General features: G+C 43.0%; 2 protein-coding genes across 2 annotated transcripts in view; one reads left to right on the top strand and one right to left on the bottom strand.

Moving 5' to 3' along the window:
* The window catches only part of LOC127436323 (anoctamin-3-like), a 186,912-nt gene extending 169,024 nt beyond the window's left edge, over positions 1-17,888 (top strand). The window contains exons 22-26 of the mRNA XM_051690414.1: positions 135-287; positions 12,088-12,235; positions 13,063-13,149; positions 13,246-13,351; positions 16,398-17,888. Coding sequence (XP_051546374.1) covers positions 135-287; positions 12,088-12,235; positions 13,063-13,149; positions 13,246-13,351; positions 16,398-16,580 — 677 coding nt within the window. The 3' untranslated portion in view covers positions 16,581-17,888. The remainder of the gene's footprint in view (positions 1-134; positions 288-12,087; positions 12,236-13,062; positions 13,150-13,245; positions 13,352-16,397) is intronic.
* A 749-nt stretch (positions 17,889-18,637) lies between these two features.
* Positions 18,638-25,194, bottom strand: LOC127436321 (sodium-coupled monocarboxylate transporter 2-like). The gene is made up of 5 exons (XM_051690411.1): positions 25,080-25,194; positions 24,888-24,993; positions 23,370-23,479; positions 23,219-23,290; positions 18,638-20,202 (listed from the first exon to the last, which is right to left on the bottom strand). Exons 2-5 carry the CDS (start codon positions 24,967-24,969, stop codon positions 20,146-20,148), a joined length of 321 nt encoding a protein of 106 aa, XP_051546371.1. The 5' UTR covers positions 24,970-24,993; positions 25,080-25,194; the 3' UTR covers positions 18,638-20,145.
* Positions 25,195-26,137: the final 943 nt, after the last annotated feature.

The following is a 26,137-nucleotide window of genomic DNA, read 5'->3' as shown; positions in this document are numbered from 1 at the left end:
ATTTATTATGTGAGATATAAATGTGCTGACAACAAAGCTATCTACTCTGCATGTACAAATTTTGTTAATTAAAATGGAAGCTTTCTAGTTTGCTTCAGCGTAAACATGTTGATGTGTGTATTCTTTCTGTAAAGTTCTCCAGTTTGGTTTCACCACAATCTTCGTGGCTGCATTTCCTTTGGCTCCTCTACTCGCTCTCCTCAACAACATCATTGAGATCCGACTGGATGCCTACAAGTTTGTCACACAGTGGAGAAGACCTATGCCTGCACGCGCTACTGACATTGGTCAGTGCTTCAGGCCTCAATTAACCTGTTGATTTATCACAAACTAAACAACATTTCAAAACACAAAAGCATTTAATGTGGTAATTTGTTGGGTCAATGACAGTAATTACATTGATTAACATTATCTGTCCTGGTATACATTTTCCCCCAAAAACATATTTGTAAACTTAAGCCACACTTAAGATTTTCACAACGCAGTTCTAAAGATCAATAAAACCCCTGAATTATTTGCTTGGAGAGGTATCTGACACTTAAATAAAAAAAGGCTACCAGAGTTCCAAATGCTGTAACATCTGATTCCTTTGTACTGTCAGCACAAAATTTTACCAAGGTACTGTTGACATGTTGTGGAACAACTCAAAAGTTGTTTTTTTGGACCTTGGTTATTTGTATCCTGAGATACACAGATGAGCCAAAACATTATGACCACTCACAGGTGAAGCAAATAACGTTGATCATCTCCTAACAAGGCCACATTTCAAGGTCTGAGTAGATTAGATGGTAAGCGAACAATTAGTTCTCACAATCAACATGTTGAATGCCGGAGAAATGGGCTGGAGTAAAGACCTAAAGACGACTGGGTCAGAGCATCTCTGAAACGGCAAGGCTTGTGGGGTGCTCCCGGTCAGCAGTGGTGAGTACCTACACACAGTGGTCTAAGGAGGGACAAACCACAATCCGGCGACAGGGTGTTTGGAGCCCAAGGCTCATCGATGTGCTAGAGGGCAATGAAGGTTATCCTGTTTGGTCTGAACTGACAAAAGTTCTATTGTGGCACAAGTCACAGAAAATTTGAATGATGGTTATGGGAGGAATGTGTCACAACACACAGTGCATCACACCCTGCTGCATATGGGGCTGAGTAGCCGCCGACTGGTCAGAGTGTCCATGATGACCCCTGTCCACTGTCGAAAGCGCCTAAATGGGCATGCAAGTGTCGGAACTAGACCTTAGAGCAGTGGGAGAAGGTCGACTGTTCCGATGAGTCCCGTTTTCTTTTACATCATGTGGACGGCTGTGTACGTGTGTGCCGTTTACCTGGGGAAGTGATGGCACCAAGTTCCCTATCTGTCACTCACTCGACGTTGGTGTCGATGTAGTGACACTAGGGGTCACTCTTGGGAGCCTAAGACACCTCTGGTCTTCGATAAAAGGCCAATGAAAATTGGCGAGTGGTATTTGCATGCCACTCCCCCGGACATACGGGTATAAAAGGAGCTGGTATGCAACCACTCATTCAGATTTTCTCTTCGGAGCGGAACGGTCATGCTCATTGAGCTGAATAGCACTGTTCATTCACCTCTGCTGGATCTGACGGCGCATTTCAGCAGCTTCTCCCTCCTCTGCACTGGTGCACTGCAGAGAATGCCCCTGGGCACTTCGGCAGAAAAACTAGAGAGTATATTTTCTGAAAGAGCATTTTTCCCCTCTAAAAGAGTATATTTCTCTAAAAGAGCGCACACACGAAACGTCTTTTTAAAGACGCGTCTTTCTAAAGATGCCTTTCTGATCGTGTGTTATTCCTGGTTGCGGTCATTTTCTCTCAACTTCGGATGGTCATGATCGCTGTCTTTCGTGTCTGGGCGCGACCCACACAGAGGCAGCGTTTATGAATGGTTCATGTTAGTATGAAAGCAAGCCACCCCAGCAGCTCCCCGCCTCGCTCCTTCTACCTACGGGTATGAGGTCAGCGCGGCTAGCACTGGGGGCGATTTGGGGACCTCAATGGGATCGTCTCCGCCGGGTATCCCCCCGCGGACCTCCCATTCCCCAGCACGCTCATCTGCCCCAATCGGGTTTCCGGATGAGCTCGCTGGCTCGTCGCACGGCGAGTCTGGCTTCTTGTTTGGGGCCCGCAAAGATGATGAGCTCTCGAGCGCAGCATCGGAGAGCGGGCTTGTCCAGTTGGACGCAGAAGCCTCAGCTGGGCTTCCCCCTTCGGGGACGGTCGCCCAGTCACAGGCCGATGCCGAAATGACGGACATGCTTTTCCGGGCAGCCGCGAGCGTTGGGCTAGAGTGGAACCCTCCGCTCTCCCCTGAACCCTCGCGGCTTGATGATTGGTTTCTGGGCTCACGGCGCCACTCAAAACAGCCGTGCCCCGCTCCAGTGCCATTCTTCCCAGAAGTGCATGAGGAGCTGACGAAGTCGTGGGGGGCACCTTTCACTGCCCGGCCCCAACTCCGCAGTTCACCCGCTCTCACTACCCTCGATGGCGGGGCGGCCAGTGGCTATACGGCGATTCCCCCGGTGGATAAGGCGCTCGCGGTGCACTTATGCCCGCAGAGCGCCGCCACCTGGCGTGGACGCCCTAAGCTCCCGTCCAAGCCCTGTAGGCTCACGTTGTCCCTGATGGCTAAAGCCTACAGTGCTGCTGGACAAGCCGCCTCTGCCCTGCACGCCATGGCTCTCCTGCAGGTCCACCAAGCCAAGGCGCTGAAAGAACTGCACGAGGGTAGTTCCGCCCCAGATTTGATGCAGGAACTGCGCTCGGCGACTGACCTCGCCCTCCGAGCGACAAAGGTCATGGCGCGGTCTCTCGGGCGGACGATGGCCACACTAGTGGTCCAGGAGCGCCACCTGTGGCTCAACCTGGTCGAGGCCGACAAGACACGGTTCCTTGCTGCCCCCATTTCCCAGGCGGGCCTATTCGGCGACACCGTTGAGGACTTTGCCCAGCAGTTCTCGACGGTAAAGCAGCAGACGGAAGCAATCTGGCACATCCTGCCCCGGCACGGCTCAAGATCCTGCACCCCGTCTGCTCGTCGCCAAGGGCGTCCCCCTGCGGTGACTGCACCGGCTCCGCCGCAGCCCGCCCCTTCAGCCTGGCCCCGGCGTGGAGCCCACTGCAGGAAGCCGATGCCACCCATCTCACAGCCGGTTGCCGAAGAACCCATGGAGGTCCTCGAAGCGCCCCTGAGATGGGCAACTGAGGGATGAGGGAACCCACTCACATGGAGCTGGTAGGAAGACCACTCCATCCCCCGGTGGAGGGCCGGGTGGAAAATATTTTGTTGCCTTTTTGTTTGATTTCACCGCACGCCCAAGTGGCTGCGGTACCCAACAGTTCAGCAAAAGAGTGGCTTCCTTCCTTCCTGGGTCACATACACAGTGTGTACGGTCGTCACCACGACTACCGTCCACGGGCTTTTTCTTGCAGGATTGGCGCTCCAGCGGTGCCCTTTCCGCCTCTGAGCACCCAGCTGTGGCACACAGCCACCCCCGATGTGGCAGCCTCCATGGGCTACAAGGACAGGCCTTTTCCTCCCCTGTCTCTGGCTGTTCCCGGGGTGGTCACAAGGAGCCAGGTAAGTGCTTCGATGTCCCTAGACTCAGCACGGCCATGACGTGCTGTGGCACCTCGCGATCCGCCCCGCCGTGAGGCACCACCTGCCGGTACGTCCGACGATGTTGTCCCCTTGGTCCCCCTCGCGCAGAATTTGGACGCATGGCTTGCGCCTTCCAATCCGTCGCGGTGGCTGGTCCGGACCGTCCGACTCAGCTACACGATTCAGTTCGCTAGGCGCCCGCCCAGGTTCAGCGGTATTCACTTCACCTTGGTCAAGGGCGAAAACGCTGTCACCCTACACGCGGAGATCGCTACCCTCCTACGGAAGGACCCGATAGAACCTGTCCCTCCAGCTGAGATGAAGAAAGGGTTTTACAGCCCCTACTTCATCGTACCGAAAAAAGGCGGTGGGTTGCGGCCAATCTTGGACCTGCGAGTACTGAACCGGTCTTTACAAAGACTCCCGTTCAAGATGCTGACGCAAAGACGCATTCTTGCGAGCGTCCAGCATCAAGATTGGTTCGCGGCTGTAGACCTGAAGGATGCGTACTTTCACGTCTCGATCCTTCCTCGACATAGACCCTTCCTGCGGTTCACGTTCGAGGGTCAGGCGTATCAGTACAAAGTCCTCCCTTTCGGCCTGTCCCTGTCTCCTCGCGTCTTTACGAAGATCGCAGAGGCTGCCCTTGCCCCGTTAAGGGAGGTGGGCATTCGCATTCTCAACTATCTTGATGACTGGCTAATCTTAGCTCACTCTTGAGACGTGTTATGCGCACATAGGGACCTGGTGCTCTCACACCTCAGCCGACTAGGGCTTCGGGTCAACTGGGAAAAGAGCAAGCTCCTCCCGGTTCAGAGCATCTCTTTTCTCGGTTTGGAGTTGGACTCCACAAACGAGCGCGCCCAGTCGGTGCTGGCCTGTTTGAAGTCATTCAAGCAGGGAACAGCGGTTCCACTGAAACTTTTTCAGAGGCTCCTGGGGCATATGGCATCCTCGGCGGTGGCCACCCCGCTTGGGTTGATGCATATGAGGCCGCTTCAGCACTGGCTCCAGACTCAAGTCCCGAGACGGGCATGGCACCACGGGACACACCGTGTGGCCATTACGTCGGTCTGTCACGTCTTTTCAGCCCTTGGACCGACCTCGCGTTTCTACGAGCAGGTGTTCCCCTAGAACTGGTCTCCAGGCGCATCGTGGTCATGACAGACGCCTCCAAAACGGGCTGGGGCGCTGTTTGCAATGGGCACGCAGCCGCCGGCCTCTGGACGGGTCCGCGACTGCATTGGCACATCAACTGCCTCGAGTTACCGGCAATTCTGCTCGCCCTGCGGAGGTTCCGGCCGTTGATCCAGGGCGAGCACGTGTTAGTTCAGACGGACAGCACGGCAGCGGTAGCATATGTCAACCGCCAAGGTGGTCTGCGCTCTCGCTGTATGTCACAACTCGCCCGCCGTCTCCTCCTCCGGAGTCGGCAGCACCTCAAGTCGCTGCGAGCCACTCACATCCTGGGCAACCTCAACACTACAGTGGACGCGCTGTCATGGCAGATTTCCCTCAGGGGAGAGTGGAGACTCCACCCTCAGGTGGTCCAGCTGATTTGGAATCGATTCGGACGGGCACAGGTGGACCTGTTCGTCTCCCAAAAATCCTCCCACTGCCCGCTCTGGTACGCCTTCACCGAGGCTCCCCTCGGCATAGACGCGCTGGCACACAGCTGGCCCCCTGGACTACGCAAATATGCATTTCCCCCAGTGAGCCTGCTTGCACAGACTCTGTGCAAGGTCAGGGAGGACGAGGAGCAAGTTGTCCTGGTAGCACCCTACTGGCCCACCCAGACGTGGTTCTCGGACCTCACGCTCCTTGCGACAGCTCCCCCCTGGCTAATTCCCCTGAGGAAGGACCTTCTTTCTCAGGGACAGGGCACCCTCTGGCACCCGTGCCCAGACCTCTGGAATCTCCATGTCTGGTCCCTGGACGGGACGTGGAAGACCTAAGTGGTGGTAGACCTGCGGTGGTAGACATGATCACTCAGGCTAGGGCCCCCTCTACGAGGTGCCTGTATGCCTTTAAGTGACATCTATTCGCTAAGTGGTGTTCTTCCTGACATGAAGACCCCCAGAGATGCGCAGTCGGATCAGTGCTTTCCTTCCTGCAGGAGAGGCTGGAAGGGAGGCTGTCCACTTCCACCTTGAAGGTGTACGTTGCTGCCATAGCAGCACACCACGATGCAGTTGACGGTAAGTCCTTAGGGAAGAACGACCTAATCATCAGGTTCCTAAGAGGCACCAGGAGGCTGAATCCCTACAGACCGCACCTCGTTCCCTCGTGGGATCTCTCCATAGTTCTTCAGGGTCTACAGAGAGCCCCCTTTGAGCCTTTGCAGTCAGCCGAGCTTAAGGCACTCTCCTTGAAGACTGCCCTCCTGAATGTGCTCACTTCCATCAAGAGGGTAGGTGACCTGAAAGCATTCTCTGTCAGCAAAACATGCCTGGAGTTCATTCCGGGTTATTCTCACGTGATCCTGAGACCCTGACCGGGCTATGTGCCCAAGGTTCCCACCACCCCTTTTAGGGACCAGGTGGTGAACCTGCAAGCGCTGCCCCAGGAGGAGGCAGACCCAGCCCTGTCGTTGCTGTGTCTGGTGCGCGCTTTATGCATCTATTTGGATTGCACGCAGAGCTTTAGAGTCTCTGAGCAGCTCTTTGTCTGCTTTGGTGCACAGCGGAAAGGAAGCGCTGTCTCCAAGCAGAGGATCGCCCACTGGCTCGTTGACGCCATAACTATGGCATATCTCGCCCAAAACATGCCACCCCCGGTAGGGCTATGAGCCCATTCTACCCGTGGTGTAGCGGCTTCTTGGGCCTTGGCCAGAGGTGCCTCTCTAACAGACATTTGCAGAGCAGCAGGCTGGGCAACACCCAACACTTTGCAAGGTTCTACAACCTCCGGGTGGAACCGGTTTCGTCCCAGGTAGTGGGATAAGCCCGGGATAGCCGGCCGGGTGTATCGCTTGCACATAGCGCCTTCCACCTCCTTTTGAGCTGAAGACGTACACCGTTAATTCCCAGTAGTGTTCACAAAATTTGTTCCCTGGTTGACTTCCTCCGAGCCCTGTGGCAGTCGAGTTTTCGGAGAGACTCGCTGCCGGCCCAGTACACGTGCTAACTAAGAGCCCTGTTCTGGGGTAGGTGCTCCGCATGTGGCGGTTCCCTGTAAGGCTAACCCCATGCGATCTATATCTTCCGCTAATTCGTTTCCCTGCTGGCAAACTGCGTCTTCCTTGGGCAGAGCCCCTCTGCCCCAGTCTCCATGTTTGTAGTAACTCCTCCCCCATTGGGCAGGATCTACCTTGAAGGCTCTCCACATGGTTGGAAAGACCATGTGACGTATTCTTCCACTTAAATATCCCCCCTCTCTTGGGGCGAGGTGTGGTCTCCGCGGTGTCCTCCCCTTGGGAGGGACACCCCACGACTAGACCTGGCGGCCCAGTCGGATAATCCCCCTTCTTGTTTAGGGAGTGGAAAAAGAGAAGGGGAAAAGATGCCACGACTGGGTTAAGCCTGTCTCTATCTTTGGGTAGTCGACTTGTCCCCAAAAAGGGCCGTTCGACACTCATAACTGTGTTGGGGGAGGTTACGTGTCGACCTGGTGTGCTGGCTATGAGGCACTCAGCAAGTCTGCCCACCACACACCACCAGTTCACGTAATACAGTTCAGCCTTGTGGCGTTTTGTATAGGGACCCCTAGTGTCACTACATCGACACCAACGTCGAGTGAGTGACAGATAGGGAACGTCATGGTTACTGGTGTAACCTCCGTTCCCTGATGAAGGGAATGAGACGTTGGTCCCTCCTGCCACAATGCTGAATTACCCGCTGAAATGGCCGGACCTTATATCGGCTCCTCAGCATAAAACCTGAATGAGTGGTTGCATACCAGCTCTTTTTATACCCGTATGTCTGGGGGAGTGGCATGCAAATACCACTCGCCAATTTTCATTGGCCTTTTATCAAAGACCAGAGGTGTCTCGGGCTCCCAAGAGTGACCCCTAGTGTCACTGCATCGACACCAAGGTCTCGTCCCTCCATCAGGGAACGGAGGTTACACCAGTAACCATGACGATTCACTGTGGGAAGACAACAAGCTGGTGGAGGGAGTGTGATGCTCTGGGCAATGTTCTGCTGGGAAAACCTGTGTCTGGCCATTCATGTGAACGTCAATTTTACACGTGCCACCTACCTAAACATCATTGCAGACAAGGTACACTCCTTCATGGCAATGGTATATCCTGATGGCAGTGGCTTCTTTCAGCAGGATAATGCGCCCTGCCACACTGCATACATTGTTCGGGAATGGTTTGAGGAACATGATGAAGAGTTCAAGGTGTTGCCCTGGCCTCCAAATTCACCAGATCTCAATCCTATTAAGCATCTGTGGGACGTACTGTACCAACAAGTCCAATCCATGGCGGCTCCACCTTGCAACTTACAGGACTTGAAGGATCTGCTGCTAATGTCTTGGATACTACAGGACACCTTCAGGGGTCTTGTAGAGTCCATGTCTCGGCAGGTTGGCACTGTTTTGGCGGCACGCGGAGGACCAACAGCATATTAGGCATGTGGTCATAATGTTTTGGCTCATCAGTGTATATTATGTCAAAAAACAAAAACAAAAAACAAAAAACAAAACAGCTGCCAAGACCAAACCTGCCAACTGTGATATCCAATATATTACTTCAAAACTAATTCTGTGAGTTGTCAAGACTAAACTACACATTTGGTTACTCTGCTAGGACACCTGTGTCAACTTGTTGGGAACTGACTTCATCCACTACAAATCACCTTAACATAGGTTGCTTAAATGTTGCAAAAATGGCTCAGAAAAGTGTAGTTAGTTTTGAGGAAAGCATCATTTGTTTGCAGAGAACATTTGCTTAAATTATTATTGGTTTTTTTTTTTTTTTTTTTGGTGATTAACCGATATAGGTTTTTAATGGCCGATACCGATATCCAGAGAACAGGATGGCCGATAGGCCGATAGGCCGATCCAATGTTGATATATCACACAAATTAACATAGTAAAATAACATAAACATAAAATTGCTAAAAATGAATAAACTTTTATTTAGCACATTATTTACTCAATTTCACACAAAACTTTAACTTTGTAAAAAATAATCTTTAATAAAATAAGATTGTATTTTAAATAGTAGTTAGCAGTATCTTCTGATTTCTGTTTAGTCATCAAATTGTTGTAATTTATTTGCACATGAAGAAATTGTTATTATATTAGGAATAAGGGAATAACAGTATACACATTAGTCTAGAAACCATGGATGGCATGTGTGAATTATTAATCACATTTTCATCAAAACAATAGTACATACTATACAGTGCATAGTGAATATGACATTTACTCACAGCGCACATGAAGCGCTTTTACTTTGTAAATTGCTTGTGCGGATCCAGCATGAGCAGCAATCTCCTGACAGTTTAAACGGCCTGGATTGCCTGCTTGGATAGTCATTGACTGACTGGAACTTTTGATCCTGATCCTGAAGTTTTGATTCTGTCTGATAGAATATACATTTCAGAGGAAGATATTATATGAGCGCTCAACGGGAAGAAACACTGGATTTTCGTGAGGTTCGTGAACATGGTTGGGGAGTAAATGAATATGTGTAACTGGATTACGTATTTAAAATACAAAATATTAGTAACTATAATCCACTGCTGTTACAATTTAAATCATTGGTAATCAGACTACAGTTATATTCAAAAAGTATTTTGATTACTGAAAAGATTACTTTACATTTTATTGGTATTTGTTTAATTTAGTATTTAGTCAGTTCAGTTGGAAAACATTTATACATATAAATGATGCGATCAGAAGATGTGGTTGTGTACACTCTGTGGGGTTTTGAATTCAGTTTGGAGCAGCAGAAATAGTAAACCATGTGTAAATTGACATGTGAATATTTAGCTTTATGCTAAGATAAAATGCTGTTTCTAGCCCTTTTACATGCACCTTTTTCCAGGCATAATTATATATATATATATATATATATGTATATACAGTTGTGCTCAGACGTTTGCATACCCTTGGAGAATTGGTAATATATGTACCATTTTTAAAGAAAACATGAGTTAGCAGACAAAACACATTTCTTTTATTTCGTATGGGATTCATATTCAACTGTAGGTTATAACAGAATGGCACAATCATAAAACAAAACATGGCAACAAAGAAAAAAATGAAATGACCCCTGTTCAAAAGTCTGCTTACCCTTAGTTCTTAATACTGTGCATCAATGACAGCATGTAATCTTTTGTAATAGTTGTCTATGAGGCCCCAAATTCTTGCAGGTGGTATAGCTGCCCATTCGTCTTGGCAAAATGCCTCCAGGTCATGCAAAGTCTTTGGTCGTCTTGCATGAAACGCACGTTTGAGATCTCCCCAGAGTGGCTCGATGATATTAAGGTCAGGAGACTGTGATGGCCACTCCAGAACCTTCACCTTTTTCTGCTGTAACCACTGGAGGGTCAACTTGGCCTTGTACTTAGGGTCATTGTCGTGCTGGAAAGTCCAAGAGCATCCCATGCACAGCTTTTGTGCAGAAGAATGCAAATTGTCTGCCAGTATTTTCTGATAACATGCTGCATTCATCTTGCCATCAATTTTCACAAGATTCCCCGTGCCTTTAGAGCTCACACACCCCCAAAACATCAGTGAGCCACCACCATGCTTCACAGTGGGGATGGTATTTTTTTCACTATAGGCCTTGTTGACCCCTCTCCAAACATAGTGCTTATGGTTGTGACCATAAAGCTCTATTTTGGTCTCGTCACTCCAAATTACAGTGTGCCAGAAGCTGTGAGGCATGTCAAGGTGTTTTCGGGCATATTGTAACCGGGCTTTTTTGTGGCATTGGCCCAGTAAAGGCTTCTTTCTGGCAACTCAACCATGGCAACTTCTGGCAGCTCATTTTTGTTCAAGTATTGTCGTATTGTGCTCCTTGAAACAACCACACTGTCTTTTTCCAGAGCAGCCTGTATTTCTCCTGAGGTTACCTGTGGGTTTTTCTTTGTATCCCGAACAATTCTTCTGGCAGTTGTGGCTGAAATCTTTCTTGGTCTACCTGACCTTGGCTTGGTATCAAGAGATTCCCAAATTTTCCACTTCTTAATAAGTGATTGAACAGTACTGACTGGCATTTTCAAGGCTTTGGATATCTTTTTATATCCTTTTCCATCTTTATAAAGTTCCATTACCTTGTTACGCAGGTCTTTTGACAGTTCTTTTCTGCTCCCCATGGTTCAGTATCTAGCCTGCTCAGTGCATCCATGTGAGAGCTAACAAACTCATTGACTATTTATACACAGACACTAATTGCAATTTTAAAAGCCACAGGTGTGGGAAATTAACCTTTAATTGCCATTTAAACCTGTGTGTGTCACCTTGTGTGTCTGTAACAAGGCCAAACATTCAAGGGTATGTAAACTTTTACATAAAACCCACGTTAGATCATATTTTTTTTCTCTGTAGTAAGACATTTGATACTGTATTAGGGCAATGAAGTACAACACAAATCTTATTCTTGATGAGATTTTTTTATTATTTTCCTGTAAAAATATTTGAAAATCCTTAAAACAAGATAAATTTGCTTTATCTTGTTTTAGAAGCAACACTGCATAAGATATTTTAGATTTCTTCAGAGAATGTCTTTTTAATGTGTCACTGTAATGGCAGATTTTATTTTTTCCTTTTTATTAACATATTTATAGCCAAAACAAGTAAATAAATATGCCAGTGCTGATGAAGTAATCAAAAGTATTTAGATTACGTTATTGACCTTGAGTAATCTAACGTAATACATAACAAATTACATTTTTCAGCAGGTACTCTGTAATCTGTAGTGGAATACATTTTAAATGTAACCCTCCCAACCCTGTTCGTGAATTACATCTGTTTAAACAAGACATCCGCATATTTGCAGACGGTACATGATAGAAATGTGATATTTGCCTTTTTATCATTAGACAAAATACAGGGAACTGATGAGGAGAGAGAGTGAGAATGAAACAGGTGAGCACTTTCACATTATGAGCTCAATCACATCTGTCGCTGCTCTGATATGCAGACCGTTTAAATGACACTGTGTTGAACACCGTTCTATTATTGTAGTAACATGATAGCACGTAACGAGAAAACGAATCGTGACTGGTCGTTTACATGTTTTAGACGCCTCACATGCAAACAGGCAATTCTCTGCGACCTCGTGGCCTTAAGAAGCAAATCAACAAAACTGGAAAATATATCTGCTGATGCTGATATTTTAAAAGTGCAGTTTATCAGCCTCAGCGATATATCGGTCGGCCACTAAGTTGTGTAATGCAATGACATTCAGAAAATGTTAAGTGTGGCTTAAGTGTCCAAACAGATTTGGGGCCGCTGTATTGCTATTTATTTGATAGACTATTAATTTTGATGGCTTGTTTTGGCTGAATTAGGTATATGGCATGGTATCCTGGAGGGAATTGGAGTTGTGGCTGTCATAACAAATGCCTTCGTCATCGCTATCACTTCAGACTACATCCCTCGCTTTGTCTTTGCTTTCAAATATGGCCCCTGTGTGGACCGGGGTTACCGGCATGAGAAGTAAGATCATAAAATAGTTGCAAGTAGTACAGGGCCAAGCACATTAATGGCTTGTACATTGAAAGGTTAAATAGATTTATTTTGTTAGCATCCCTGGTAGGGATTTTAGGAAAAGTGGCTGCCTAGATACAGCCTTGCTTCCAGTTTCAGGGTTCCCACCCCTTTTGACCAGTTAATTTCCAAGACTTTTCAGTGACATTTCCAGTCATTTTTGATTTCTGGAAACTGATTTAAAAAAAATATTTTGATTCAGACTGAATCAGAGACAGATTTGTGAACCATTTTGACCAATTAACTGAAAAGAACAGACTCAAGAAGGTTTCGCTCACAAATCGTACATCACCATGTCTTGTGAGCAAGTTCTACTCTGCACAAACTCAAGCAAGAGCAACTTTTAGGTGATGAAATATTTTAGAGCCAAGCATAACTAGAAAAATGTATAGCAGCTATAGAAATTTCCATGATTTTTAAAATTGTGTTACTATACTTTGGTGTCTTGTGTGAGGTCTATATATATATATATCACTTTACATCTGCCCTCAATGTAAGTCAATGTAAGTGCACTAGGCGAAGCTCTTGAACTTGCAGTAGGGTAACAGCAAGCCACACAACAATCCATTTGATGTATCATTACTGTCCATAGAATCAAACGTTGCAGGATGTGCCAAAGTTTAATACTTGAGGTTAGATGTTTGTTTAAATCCCCAAGAATGAGCTTAATAGTAAAAGTGAGGTTTGCTTTAGAAAGCGCTACTAAATATAGTCGCTCTATCCACATGAAGTGTTTTGCCCTTAATTACTGTTGTGTTTTTTGTATCTTTACACAGATGTCTGAGAGGATACTTGAACAACAGCTTGTCTGTTTTTGATATGGGTGAACTAAAAAATGGAAGTTATCAGGCAAGATACTGCAGGTATGGTCAAACTCAGGTCAAACAGGTATGTGATAGTTTTATATACCATTAGTTGGTTGTTGTCTATATCTGGAGTTCTCTCATTCCCCTCTGTAGGTATCGGGATTACAGAGCGCCTCCGTGGAGTCCTGAACCTTACGAGTTCACTCTGCAGTTCTGGCACGTTCTGGCTGCCAGACTCGCCTTCATCATCGTCTTTGAGGCTAGTGCTTCTTTGATATTTACAATCTGATCTGATTAATTTAAACAGAACCGTTCTTAAAAATGTAATTAATTTAGTCAGAAATAAGTGGAGGAAAGAAACTGACTGCATTAACGTGCGCTTTTTAACAGTTTATTTAAGTTTTTTTGCAGAAAGCGGCTATCTTATACACCATATAAACATGAATGCTGTTTTCATTACACCATTAAATGTAACTACCCTTCTATAAAGTAGTTAAATGCACCACAAGCTATTATAACAAAACCCCAGCTAACACAGTTACGTTGTGAACACGTTACTAGACTGAACCATATTCGTCACAGTGACATACAAATAATGTTGCACCAATGTAACTTTGTGATTCCCCCATTCATCGTGTCTGTAGCGAGGATGCTGAGGCAGGTGTGTTAAGATCCATGTGCAGTTTTAATAACAGAATAAATAGTAAAACAAAGTAGCAAAATAAGGAAAAACAAAAGGGCAGGCAATAGTAAACAAAAAGGCAGGCAAGGGTTCGGTACACAGGCAGACAGTCCAGAAAGGCAAACTAAGTAAATCCGATAGGCAGAGTATACAATAAACAGGCAATACATCCACAAAACTCACAAGCAGGCTGAGGAATACGAGGAACAGGCAGGAGTCAAAACACAGGGAAAACTGGATAGGTAAATAATGCTCAGAAATGTTGACAAGGCAAACAAGACTTCGCACTGAATGGGAGAAAACAGGGAACTTAAATAACCAGAGTTAATGTGAACCAGATGTGAGAGTAATCAGTCTGAGCGGAGGATTAGGGGAAATGTAGTTTGTGAGAAGTTAATACTCAGGGAATGGCGACCTCTGGCGGCATACAGGAGAGGTAGCAGGTGCTGCAGGTTTAACAGTGGCGACATTCCAATGACCAAACACAGTTACATTGTAAAGCTGTAACCAGACCGTACCATGTTCATCACAGCGATATACCAAGTAACGTTTCGCTGACATAACTTTGTGATTCCCATATTTGTCATGGCAACATTATTATTTTACTTTCTTGGAAAGTGGCGAGTACGTTCCAATGACCAAAATTTTTTTTTGTATCAGCAACGTCGCCAGTATGTTTGTCATTTCATTCTACCTACTATTTGTAGTCATATGTTTTAAATACTAACTTACCTGCAGATAACCAGGGTTGACCTTAGATTATTGATTTTTAATTTCATTTCCCATTTTATCCTTTTGCTCCTAAAACCTATTAATTGACTAAATTAATAAATTTAGTGATCAGTATTAGTGAGGTTGGCAGGCCTGTATCCATCATGTCTTCCTGATTACCCCATATATACACTGTTGAGCCAAACCATTATGAACACCTGCCTAAAATGCCGCAAAAACAGCTGAAGCATGGACTATACAAGACCCCTGAAGGTGTCCTGTGATATCTGGCACCACGACTTTAGCAGCAGATCCCTCAAGTCCTGTAAGTTGCGAGGTGGAGCCACCGTGGATCGGACTTGTTGGTCCAGCTCATCCCACAGATGCTCAATCGAATAAGATATCGGGAATTTGGAGACCAGGGCAACACCTTGAACTCTTCATCATGTTCCTCAAACCAGTCCCAAACAATGTGTGCAGTGTGGCAGGGCGCATTATCCTGCTGAAAGAGGCCACTGCCATCAGGGTATACCATTGCCATGAAGGGGTGTACCTGGTCTGCAATGATGTTTAGGTAGGTGGCACGTGTCAAATTGATGTCCACATGAATGGCCAGGTCCAGGGTTTCCCAGCACAACATTGCCCAGGGCATCACACTCCCTCCACTGGCTTGTCATCTTTCCACAGTGCATCCTGGTGCCATCACTTCCCCAGGTAAATGGTGCGCACATTCACGGCCGTCCACATGAAGTAAAAGAAAATGTGACTCATCGGACCAGGTGACCTTCTTCCACTGCTCCAAGTTCCGATGCTCGCGTGCCCATTGTTGGCACTTTCAATGGTGGACAGGGGTTATCATGGGCACCCTGAATGGTCTGTGACTATGCAGCCCCATGCGCAGCAGGGTGCGATGCACTGTGTTTTGTGACACATTCCTCCCGTAACCATCATTAAAATTTTCTGTGACTTGGGCCACAGTAGTCCTTCTGTCAGTTCAGACTAGACAGGATAGCCTTTGTTGCCTTCGCACATAGATGAGCCTTGGGCGCTAACACCCTGTCACCGGTTTGTCCCTCCTCGGACCACTGTCGGCAGGTACTCACCACTGCTTGCCATTTAAGAGATGCTCTGACCCAGTCTTCTGGCCATAACAATTTGCCCTTTGTCAAAGTCACTCAGGTCTTAACTCCTGCCCATTTCTCCTGCATTCAACATGTTGACTATGAGAACTGATTGTTCGGTTACTATCTAATCTACCCAGACCTTGAAATTTGGCCTTGTTAGGAGATTATCAACATTATTTGCTTCACCTATGAGTGGTCATAATGTTTTGGCTCATCGGTGTATATGAACTGGCTACATCATTGTACTCTCCTCTCTACCAACAGCTGGTGTGTGGTGGACATTCTGGCACACTATTTTTGCCACCACATCATCCAGGAAGCTGCATACTGGTGGTGTTTGAGCATCATCCAGGAAGCTGCATACTGGTGGTGTTTGAGTAGATTCCCCCGCAACTATGTAAAGTGCTTTGAGTGCCTAGAAAAGTGATATATAAATGTAATGAATTATTGTAATTATGTAAATGTACCAAAATGAGTTAAAAACTCTAGAGTTTCTAGAGGTACAAAAAGGTCCACTTTAGTGGTACCACCCCAGTAACGATCTTTGTACCTTAAAATGTAAAACAATTTCTGAGAGTGTAGGGTTTCTGCTAGACTCCAAATAAACAGCGTATGAAATGTCTCACAAGACTGTGTGCCATCAGAAAATGAGGGTTACTATCTAGACGGAACCCTGAATTGTACTGAAGTTAATATCAGCACTAGTTGTAATTAGCTCCTCTCCAGCATGCATAAGTTTATGTAATGTTTATGGCTAAATTTCTTTCTTTTGTGTTCTCCATTTTTAGCATCTGGTGTTTGGCATTAAGACCTTCATAGCTCACATGATTCCAGACATGCCCAAAGACCTGTGTGACCGTATGCGCAGAGAGAAATACCTAATGCAGGAGATGATGTATGAGGCAGAACTCGAGCACCTGCAGAAACAACGGAAAAAGAATGGCAAACGTTATCACCACGAGTGGCCTTAGTCGTGCCTGCCCATCGTTACGTACCCACTGGAGACCTATGTACACTACCCACGAAAGCACCACAAGACTCGAGAGTGGCAAGCGAACATTGCAACTTCATCTGCGGCACATTAGAAAATCACACAGGCTCATGATCAACCATTCTGCGGCCTTTGATTGCTAGCTTAATTGACTCAATGCATGGGCTCCCCACTTCAGATTTTCATTGCTGTGCTAAACCTGGAGGAGGATTCTGAGTTTGAAGTCAAAACCTGATCTCTGGTTGGGCCTTTAGAGTCTGGAGTCGGCAGCTGTGCTGTGCACCAAAGAGGTCACATGACGCCTGTTTGAGACCATCCATATTTCATCCTGCTGAGGGCATTTACACACTACATTAAGCTCTGACAGAGCGCTTCACAGATAGGAATTCGTAAGATCTGGTTTCAAAGTATGTTTGAAATCAAGTGGGAATACAGTAAAAAGGATTTACGAAAGCACTACTGGACCTGCCTCTCTAAAATACTCATTAGTCAAGGGATGCGAGTGTTTTTATCTGCAAAAGTTAAGGACCCCATGAAATTGTTTAATGAGCACTTTCTGGGTTGACGTATTTCCTAAGAAACAGTAAATTGGGACGGGACGTATCAGATTAGAGTTCCCAACTGTCCCACATTAGTGGGGATGTCCCATATTTTGGCTGAAATAATGGCGTCCTGTATGGGACGTCTGTTGTCCCGCATATTAGCAGAAAAACACTCAAGGGGGATCCCTACTCTCACCTCCAGTTGGATGCCAATACCTCCCATATTGAATGCATTACATAATTTGCGGCCCCCATTCCGTATTGAAGCACTCAAAATACTCAAGTACCCCGTGTTTGTGTGGTAAAAAGTTGGCAACCCTATATCGGAGCGCTTGCTAGTCACTTGCAGGTGGTAATCGTGACATCCTCATTCTCGAGCGCATCCAATTGGAACAAAAAATCGGTGTAGTGCGACATAAGTCATCATCTTTTCGAAAGGTGTGAAAATGTGCAATCTTTCACTGAATACATGTCCTTCCCAGCATTGCCTGCAGAGGCATCGCTCTCTCCTGTCATAATTTTAAATGGGAATGGAGAGCTAGTGGATTGTGAACTATGCAGACAAAGGGCTTTGAAGTTTCTGTTTTCTGCTTGCAAACTTGTCTATCTCTTTGTTTCTCTGTATGTGCGTGGAAGCTAGCATCACGACGTGAAGCAGTTATCTTCCTGGAGCCAGGCAATGTGAAAATTTTTACCTTTCCAACATATTTACAGATACTAACTTACTGGTGCCCTCTCTCTTCGCTTGCCAGCATCTCGCATTGTGATTCTTGTTACAAAAGTGGTTTCTGATTAAGGTTACCAAATAAAAATCAGTAGACTTTGTTTATGCAATTTATGTTTTTATGTAATATATTGCCTTGAAAAGATATGCAGATTTACAAATGTTTCAATACAATGCATAATTTTGTCAAGGCAAAAGAAAAAGATGATTAACCAGTTTTGGCAAAATAACATGCATGTTGTTTCTTTCAAATAGCATGTTCTTTCTTTGTTTTTCATCTTTTTAATCAACTTGTTTTTGTAAAAGACTATGTCTTTGTCCAGATGCCTGGTTTTGTAATGAGTGTGAGCTTTGTAAGAGTGTAGCTTCCTTCTCATGCTGCCGTTTGTGCTTACTCACCTGAGCACAAAACAACAACTATGTTCGGAATTCAACACTACCATACTACCAGTACTACTTCTTCAGTATAATTATAATTTATATGTTAATTACATATTGTAATAAATGTAGTATGCAGAGTTGAGTGTAATGCATTACTAATTAATTACTGTAATTAAGATACTTTAATTTAATAAGGGATTATTCTTCATTTTTCAGTTATTTAATTACTGTTACTTCTGATGTAATCGCATTAAATACTGAATAGACTATAGAAAACTCTTTATAAAACAATAGTGAATTTAAAATCGAAATTTAACTTCTGATGTTAAAATGTATGTTTTTTTAATTTAACGCTGCCCCCTTAAATTCTTTGGCAAGTTCAAGAATAATTTACGTGATTTTATATGATTTATTTGAAAGAATTAAAAGAATAGTTTCATGTCTATCCTTGTATTGTTCATCTGGTCGAGGTTGATATGGGTTTTTTAAAAGTAATTAGTAATAAGTAACGAAAATACTTTTCAGACAGAGTAATTAGTACAGTAATCTAATTACACTGTAGATGTAATTAGTAGTTAGTAATTAATTACTTTTTTACAGTAACTTACCCAGCACTGGTAGTATGCAGTATACACTCACTTAGAACTTCATTAGGAACACAATGGTCCTAATAAAGTGCCCGACATGGTCTTCTGCTGTTGTAGCCCATCCGCCTCAAGGTTCGATATGTTGTGCATTCTGAGATGATTTTCTGCTCACGACAATTGTACAGAGTGTTTATCTGAGTTACCGTAGCCATCCTGTCAGCTCGAACCAGTCTGGCCATTCTCCTTTGACCTCTCTCATCTCATGGCGCTCATTGGATGTTTTTTGGTTTTGGTAATCTAGAGTAAACTAGAGACTGTTGTGCGTGAAAATCCCAGGAAATCAGCAATTACAGTAATACTCAAACCAGCCCATTATGCCACAATCGAAATCACTGAGATTCAATTTTTTCCCCATTCTGATGGTTGATGTGAGCATTAAATGAAGCTCCTTACCTGTATCCACATGATTTTATGCATTGCACTGCTGCCACATGATTGACTGATTAGATAATTGCTTGAATAAGTAGGCTTACAGATGTTCCTAATAAAGTGCTCAGTGAGTGTACAGTATATATTGTGCAGTATGCATTACACTAGTATTCCGAACATAGCCAAATAGAACATTAAACATCACAGGCCATATTAATCAAACTAAGATCGCCCATACAGTTAAAGCATAGGGCATGGGTGTGATAACAGAATTAGCATTGAGGCAATGTACATGTAAGAAAATTATCTTATATAACATTTTGCTATTTAGTTTTACTTGATAAAAATGTTGAATTTTATGTATGTTTAGTTTTCTTTGGGCATGTGTACACGTTTAGATATGTACATTTACAATTGTGTTTTTGCGTGTATGTATGTATGTGTGTGTGTGTGTGTGTGTGTGTGTTTGTTTTGTTTACCTGATGAAATGAGTGCTTCCTGCATGTATCTCATTTTTCACAGTCTTTAAAAACCCAAGGCAATGGCAATGTTCAGAATAGCATACTACCATTTCTACTCATACTATTTTGGCAGTATGAAATACTGAGTGCAATATGTGATTTGTCTGTATGCACAGAATACCCAAGTGACCATTATATTTCCACAATGTGCAGTATGTAACCAGAGCACACTGTGTGGAAAGTTTAGACATTTTACATCAAATTGGATTAAAAATGCCAAATTATCATATGCAAGATGATAACTGGATGCAACATAATGAAGTCGTGATAACAATGTGGCATACTTTTTGAAATGTTTATTGTTGTATAATGTATACTCTTCACTTATTTTTAAATTGTATGCAGTATATACTGTAAGAAGTTAGGAAGTCCATGATCCATCCCGAACCCAGCCAATGCATCTGTCCTCCTCAGGCCCCTGTGAGAATTTGCAGAAGAGAACTTTGTATAATATTTTCTTAGCTTGAATCAAGTATTGCTTTTGTAAGTATATATTTTTGTACTTTCCATTTGTATGTATACAGACCCTGTATAAGTATAAATGGGTATACACTTAGAAAACTCACGCTCATCACAAAAAAAAAAAAAAAAAAAAAAAAACAGTCCCAAAACACAACACTAATTTGATTGCAAATCAAGCTATGAAAGCACTTTAGGAGTGTAATTTAGACTCTGTTTCCACCTGGTATTAAGATGCGTTTTAGGTGATCCAGTCTCACGTGGTCAGTGTGAAATACAGGTCTAAACGGTGTCTAAAACGTTTTGTGATCGGATCACAAAAACCATGTACTAATGTGTTCAAAAATGCATGAGACCACATCACATTTTAAGTGTAAATGCTAATCCGTCCTGTATGTGTCCTGGCAGCAGTGAATCGTCACCCCTCACCTGTCAATCAACCACTGCACTTAAACGAGTTTAAAGTTTGCAGGTTACGAGCGGCTTCAAAAGGAAATAACCGTCCGATTGGAAAATTTCAAAAAGTGGTTACATACACAATCACGAGAGCTTCATGGATCTTCTTTAATGTGTCTGATATCAACACAGATGACAAGCATGAACACCTGAAGCTCCTTTAATACAGGTAATCCACTAAAATAACGCATAATTCTGATATCCACATGTTGCATTTATGCTTAGATTAAATTTCAACCGCATCTGGGAGAAAGAGTGCATCGTTTTTTTCGCGTTTTCTGACTTTGTTGCGCTTTAATATTATGCAGTAACACACTGACATAGTAATTGATGTATGTCATCATGAAACAGAGACCCTCCCCTCCAAATCCAAACACAAGTGGTTACAGGAGATGCATTTAAGTGACCTAGTGTAAACACCTGACCACATGTGATCAAATCACCCGAGACGCATCATTACACCAGGTGTTACTCTATTTAGGAATCATTTGTCTTTTTTTTTTTTCATTATTATTTTTTATGTACTGTATAGTTTATTAGAACATTGATTCTCAACTGATGGGGGTCACAGGTTGCGGAAAGCGGGGAAAAAAATATGCTTAATATATTAAATAAAATGCAAGTAAGCATAAAAACATGCATAGTTAGGATAGCAAGATAAATAGGTTTGTCAGCGTTTAAAAGGATGTGGAAAATGCTTCCCATATCTTTTGTTGTTGACGTCAAAAGCCATTTCTCCAATAATAGTCTATGGTATTTGCCGCAAATTAATTTATTACTAGGTAGAAGCTAGCCATGGACAGGTTGAGTGACATATCCTCATCCCCAAAAAATCATGAAAACTACACAAGGTCAAAGAAAATATGACGCAAAGTACATTAAACATGAGTTCACTTGCAGCAAGGGTATTTAAATTAGTTTTGTGTGGTGAATTATTGGCTTTTGAAACATGAATCCATTCAAATTTAAGAGACATAGAGAATAATCTAGCATATTGTTGGGCATGCAGTTCATGGTGATAAAGATGTTCAAAGTATGATTTAAAAGATATTTGTGTTTAAAAACTATATCGAAAAACTTTTGGTACAGTGTTGGGTTGCCAGTGCATGTAACATGTCCGATGTAAAATCTGAGTCCTGAAGCAAAACGAGTTGAGAACCACTAACTTAAAACATAAAGTTTGCATTAATGCTTTATTTGTACATTATGGATGCTAAGCAGGGCCAGACGTTTGTCAGTAGAATGTAAATGTGTTGCTGAACTGAAACATAGTATTGTACTATGACATACCAATGGTGTACTGTAATCTATGCATGACCTCTTCATGAGCCCGGCCCATCTAGGGCTCTATACAAACTGTGTGTATTTGTGCACTTTTGACTGTGAAGTGTGCATGGCCTATATCTGCTTAAACCAGAGAAGACTGACATGATATCAGTACATGTTGTAGTGGTTCATCATCATGAATGATCAGTTGTAAATGCCCTTGTGTTTTCATTAATGATTTTGCAGGATATTGGTCAAATGTTATTCAGGTTTTAGCAAATACACTTGGCTGTGTTTAAAATGTCTTATTTGGAAATGCCTGTTAAAAAGCACACTAAACAATAAAGATAATGTTTAGAAGTGATGAGCAACTGCATGTATTATATCGTGATAGTCAATGCTTAACTTATCTGAGCATCTTACACAAATTGAATAATTGCATTCGATTCTAATAATGATTTAGGAACCTATTTAAAAGACTTAATTCCTTAATCATCAGTCATTAGTTATATTTTCTTTGAAAAGCAATGGTTGCTTATAGTGATGAGATAAAAGCTCAAATTTATATCCGTTGCTGTAAAATGTTCACTCCTGACTGATTTTAGGGTTAGGGTTAGGTTTTTTAACAATGAGGGCTATCACTGGCAACAATTGTGGTTTTCCTCTACAGAATCTAAACTGAGATTTGGGGTTGGCATTTTGGATTGGGGAAAGGGGTCAGAAGATAAGATCTTTAAAATTAAAGGACTGGGGCAAGGATTTAGGCTTGTACATTAGGGGCTGCTGATAGGAGTAAGAATTAGGACCAGTGGTTTGGATCAGGGAAAGGTGAGGGGATAGGGGCTGATTTGTAAATAAAGATTGGAATTAGGTTTTAGGTATAGAGATTAGGGGTGACGGGTCAAGTGACGCCAAACTTTTGAATGGTTGTGTACGTAATTGAAAGAGTATTAATAAGACACCTTCTTCATAGTTGTTTACATGTAAAGCAAGAATACAAGAATTGTACAAAAAAAAATACAAATCTCTGTAACATAAATTTAAATTAATCTTTTCTGTAATGAAGCATTGATTGTATCTTTTAAATTAAATAGTTTACATACGTTTACATCTTTATTGCGTATTTTAAGAGGTTTATGTGACTGAAGTCAAACTTAAAATTACAGTTTTGCTTGAACTTGACTCGTTTCATAATGGTCAAAGGCAACATTTGTGTAACAACTTTCTTGCAGGCTATCACTTCTGCATTTTACCTTCTCCCCCATTTTTACGGCCCTTTCCTGGTCTGGATGTTTCTCCCATGCCTTGCCAAAGTCTCCCAAATCCTAATAGAAGTAGAGAAAGGTTCAGTTTGTACTGAAATTACTCAGATGTGATCAGATCATTCTACAAATAGCTCTTTACCTCTTTGTCCTGACTGAGGTCAACATGTGTGTATCTTTCAGAGCAGAAGCAGATGACATCCCTAATAGATCGAGTCAGTCCTGGCTTTACCTCCTGGGCATCTGACAGCCCTGCAGACAGCAGGTCATTGGAAAGAAGCAAAAAAAAAAATATTTAGTCTTTGGTGGAAATAAAATATTCTTACTCATCACTTGGCATAAAATACTTTTTTAAAAGGGGAATCCACAAATCCTCTTTTGCTCTTTTGAAATCCCATCATTTATTGACACTAAAGGCTGGAATACACTACAAAACTTTGACACTGATTTTAGCCCCGATTTGTAGTCAGGCCAAGTCAGCACTAGTCAGCTCTAGTATGCAGACATACTGGCATACAAGACCACACCAAAATGCATTTGGCACCTGTCTTTCGAGACTCGTAAAACAGAGTAGCAGTAACAAAAACAGCAACACTCCCATACATGTTTGTTTACATCTGTCTGTTCTTCTAGAAAGGAAGGGTGTGCGTTTCCGTGTGAGTTTGTGATCGGATCGGATCAACTTGACAGCCAGGAAGTGTGTGGTCCCTTGTCGTTTAGTGTGTGATGGTCAGTTTTTAGCTCTAGCCTAGTATTTTAATACTCTGATACAAGTAATTTTTTATCTGTTCGGCTTTTAAAAGTTGTGTAGTGTAATCCAGCTTTTAGCTACAAAAAAACGGATTGATTGTTATAATACATGAATACATGAGCACCAACATTTACATGTCAAAATGACTATTCGATATTGAGCAACTTGGCCTGCTCGGTAGCAGTGAAGTAGTATAGATAAATAGTGTGCCAAAGGTGCTGGATTTTCTAAATGTGCATCCATCCATGCTTTTTTGGCTAACATTGTCCACAACTTAAATCATTATATATTTTAAGGTAATGCATTTTGTTTGTAATGCAGCACTTTTCGTACTACTGTCTCTTTATGATGAATCACTTATGTTGTATTATTCTTCTTTTGTAAATCGCTTTGGATAAAAGCATCTGCCAAATGAATAAATGTAAATGTAGATGCCAATGCTTATGAGACTTATTTAAGGATGGGACAACTGCAACTAAAGTATATTGGACTCAGAAGTGTCGTTAATCATTTCACATGCTAAAAGGTTAGCCAATCATAACAGAGGTCATGTGCTTAAGTCTTAAAGTTAAAGCAAAAAAAAAAAAAAAAAAGTGTCTGTTTAATCTCAGGGTCAGAGAGAGGCTGAAAAATGGTTATGATAAACTTAATTATGACAGTTTTTGGTGCAAGAAACCTTGACTAATATTATAAGTGGACCTCTGGGGCAAAAATAAATTAGTGACCCCTTTAAAATGACTTTGTTTGATATTCCTATGAGAGATTATCTGAGGTCCAATTGTATGAATAATTGATTCTGTAAGCACAGCAGGCTTCTTCCATTGTTAAATTTATGGTCTATAATGCTAGATGTTTTGTTCCTGCCAGTAGCTGATAGAATAGAGGAGCTGATGAAGCACCAACTCATACCTGTCAGCAGTGTGATGAGTAGCCCTGCTGCTACAGTGCCAACAAACCCCACTGCACTGTAGTACAGACACGACATAACCATAACCTTGAATCAGCCAGCCAAGACCTGAACACAAGAGAGAATTATTTACATTAGTTTATAATGAAAGTGCATTGCAATGGCATAACATTTGTAAAGTAAAAACCTCTTACACTCTGTCTTTACTGCTAGTGTGATGCAACATAACAAAACTAGATCAACGAAGCTGTTGCACTGGTAGTGTAGATCAAATTTTATTGAGTTTTTAGTATTATTTTCCAAGATAACTTCTCTTTTAGAGTTGTTTAAAGACCCTATTTTCTTTCCTGTGTTGATGTATTTCCTATTACAACAGGAAGTTGGGGCGGGACATATAGAAATAGCCATTAGCCTTTAGTTTACATCTCAGCCATGATATGCTTCTTGTTAATGCTATTCAGAGGCAGGTGTTATTAGGTGAAGGGACATTTTCATTCTAGCTGGCAATTTAATTTTAGTTGTCAATTTTTTCAACTTTTAGAAGTAGCCTATGCTAGTACATACATGACTTCAAAGCTAACAGACATGGACTAAAGGCCACAAAACGAAATATTTAGATATTATGAGGTCTTAAGTATGTTAAGTGTACTCATTTCAGGAAAATGCCAGAAGCTCATTGTACCTGTCAGAGGTGAGAGCGCTCATGGTAAGTGATGTTGGCTTGAATCATCCGCTGTGATGTTGACACTGCATGCTGCAGTGTTGAGTTCAAAAGGACATGTGTTATTAGTGGACGCAGGGTAAATGAGCGCCCCACACCAACCCAGAATGACAGAGCGATGCCCACTATCAGACTGCCAATAGCACCCCAAAAATCATACATCAACAACATTAGCATTAGCAATGCAGAAATTTAAAATTATTTTTCCAAAACTTTGTTGAAAAATGCAATGTTATACTATCTATACAAAGTTCTGTAATAAAGGCTAAGATATGGTACATATTCTTAATAGTGTTGAAATTCTTTACATTCATGAATATTCCTATCCTTAAGGGAAGGTGCTACAGGTGAATTGGCTAAAACACTTTCCTTTCATTTTATCAGAAGTAAAGTGTTTTTAATTTTTTTTTTTTTTTTTTTTTTTTTTTTTACATATTTTAAATATGTAAATATTATTATAAATATGCCAAACCCTTAAAGTTGGTGACAGGAAACAGAAATAAAGGGACTGGGCTATCATGAAACGTGCCT

The sequence above is a fragment of the Myxocyprinus asiaticus genome, chromosome 46 (assembly GCF_019703515.2).
Source record: "Myxocyprinus asiaticus isolate MX2 ecotype Aquarium Trade chromosome 46, UBuf_Myxa_2, whole genome shotgun sequence".
Taxonomy (NCBI): Eukaryota; Metazoa; Chordata; class Actinopteri; order Cypriniformes; family Catostomidae; genus Myxocyprinus; species Myxocyprinus asiaticus.
This window is presented reverse-complemented; position numbering and strand designations above follow the sequence as displayed.

What these genes read in the sequence shown, in the direction of transcription:
- LOC127436321 (XM_051690411.1), bottom strand. Translation starts at nt 24,969, where the DNA reads ATGGTTATGTCGTGTCTGTACTACAGTGCAGTGGGGTTTGTTGGCACT. An exon ending in ACCTCAGTCAGGACAAAGAG is followed by an intron (nt 23,291 to 23,369) that starts GTAAAGAGCTAT and finishes TACTTCTATTAG; the next exon opens with GATTTGGGAGACTTTGGCAA. An exon ending in CCGTAAAAATGGGGGAGAAG is followed by an intron (nt 20,203 to 23,218) that starts GTAAAATGCAGA and finishes AAATTCTCACAG; the next exon opens with GGGCCTGAGGAGGACAGATG.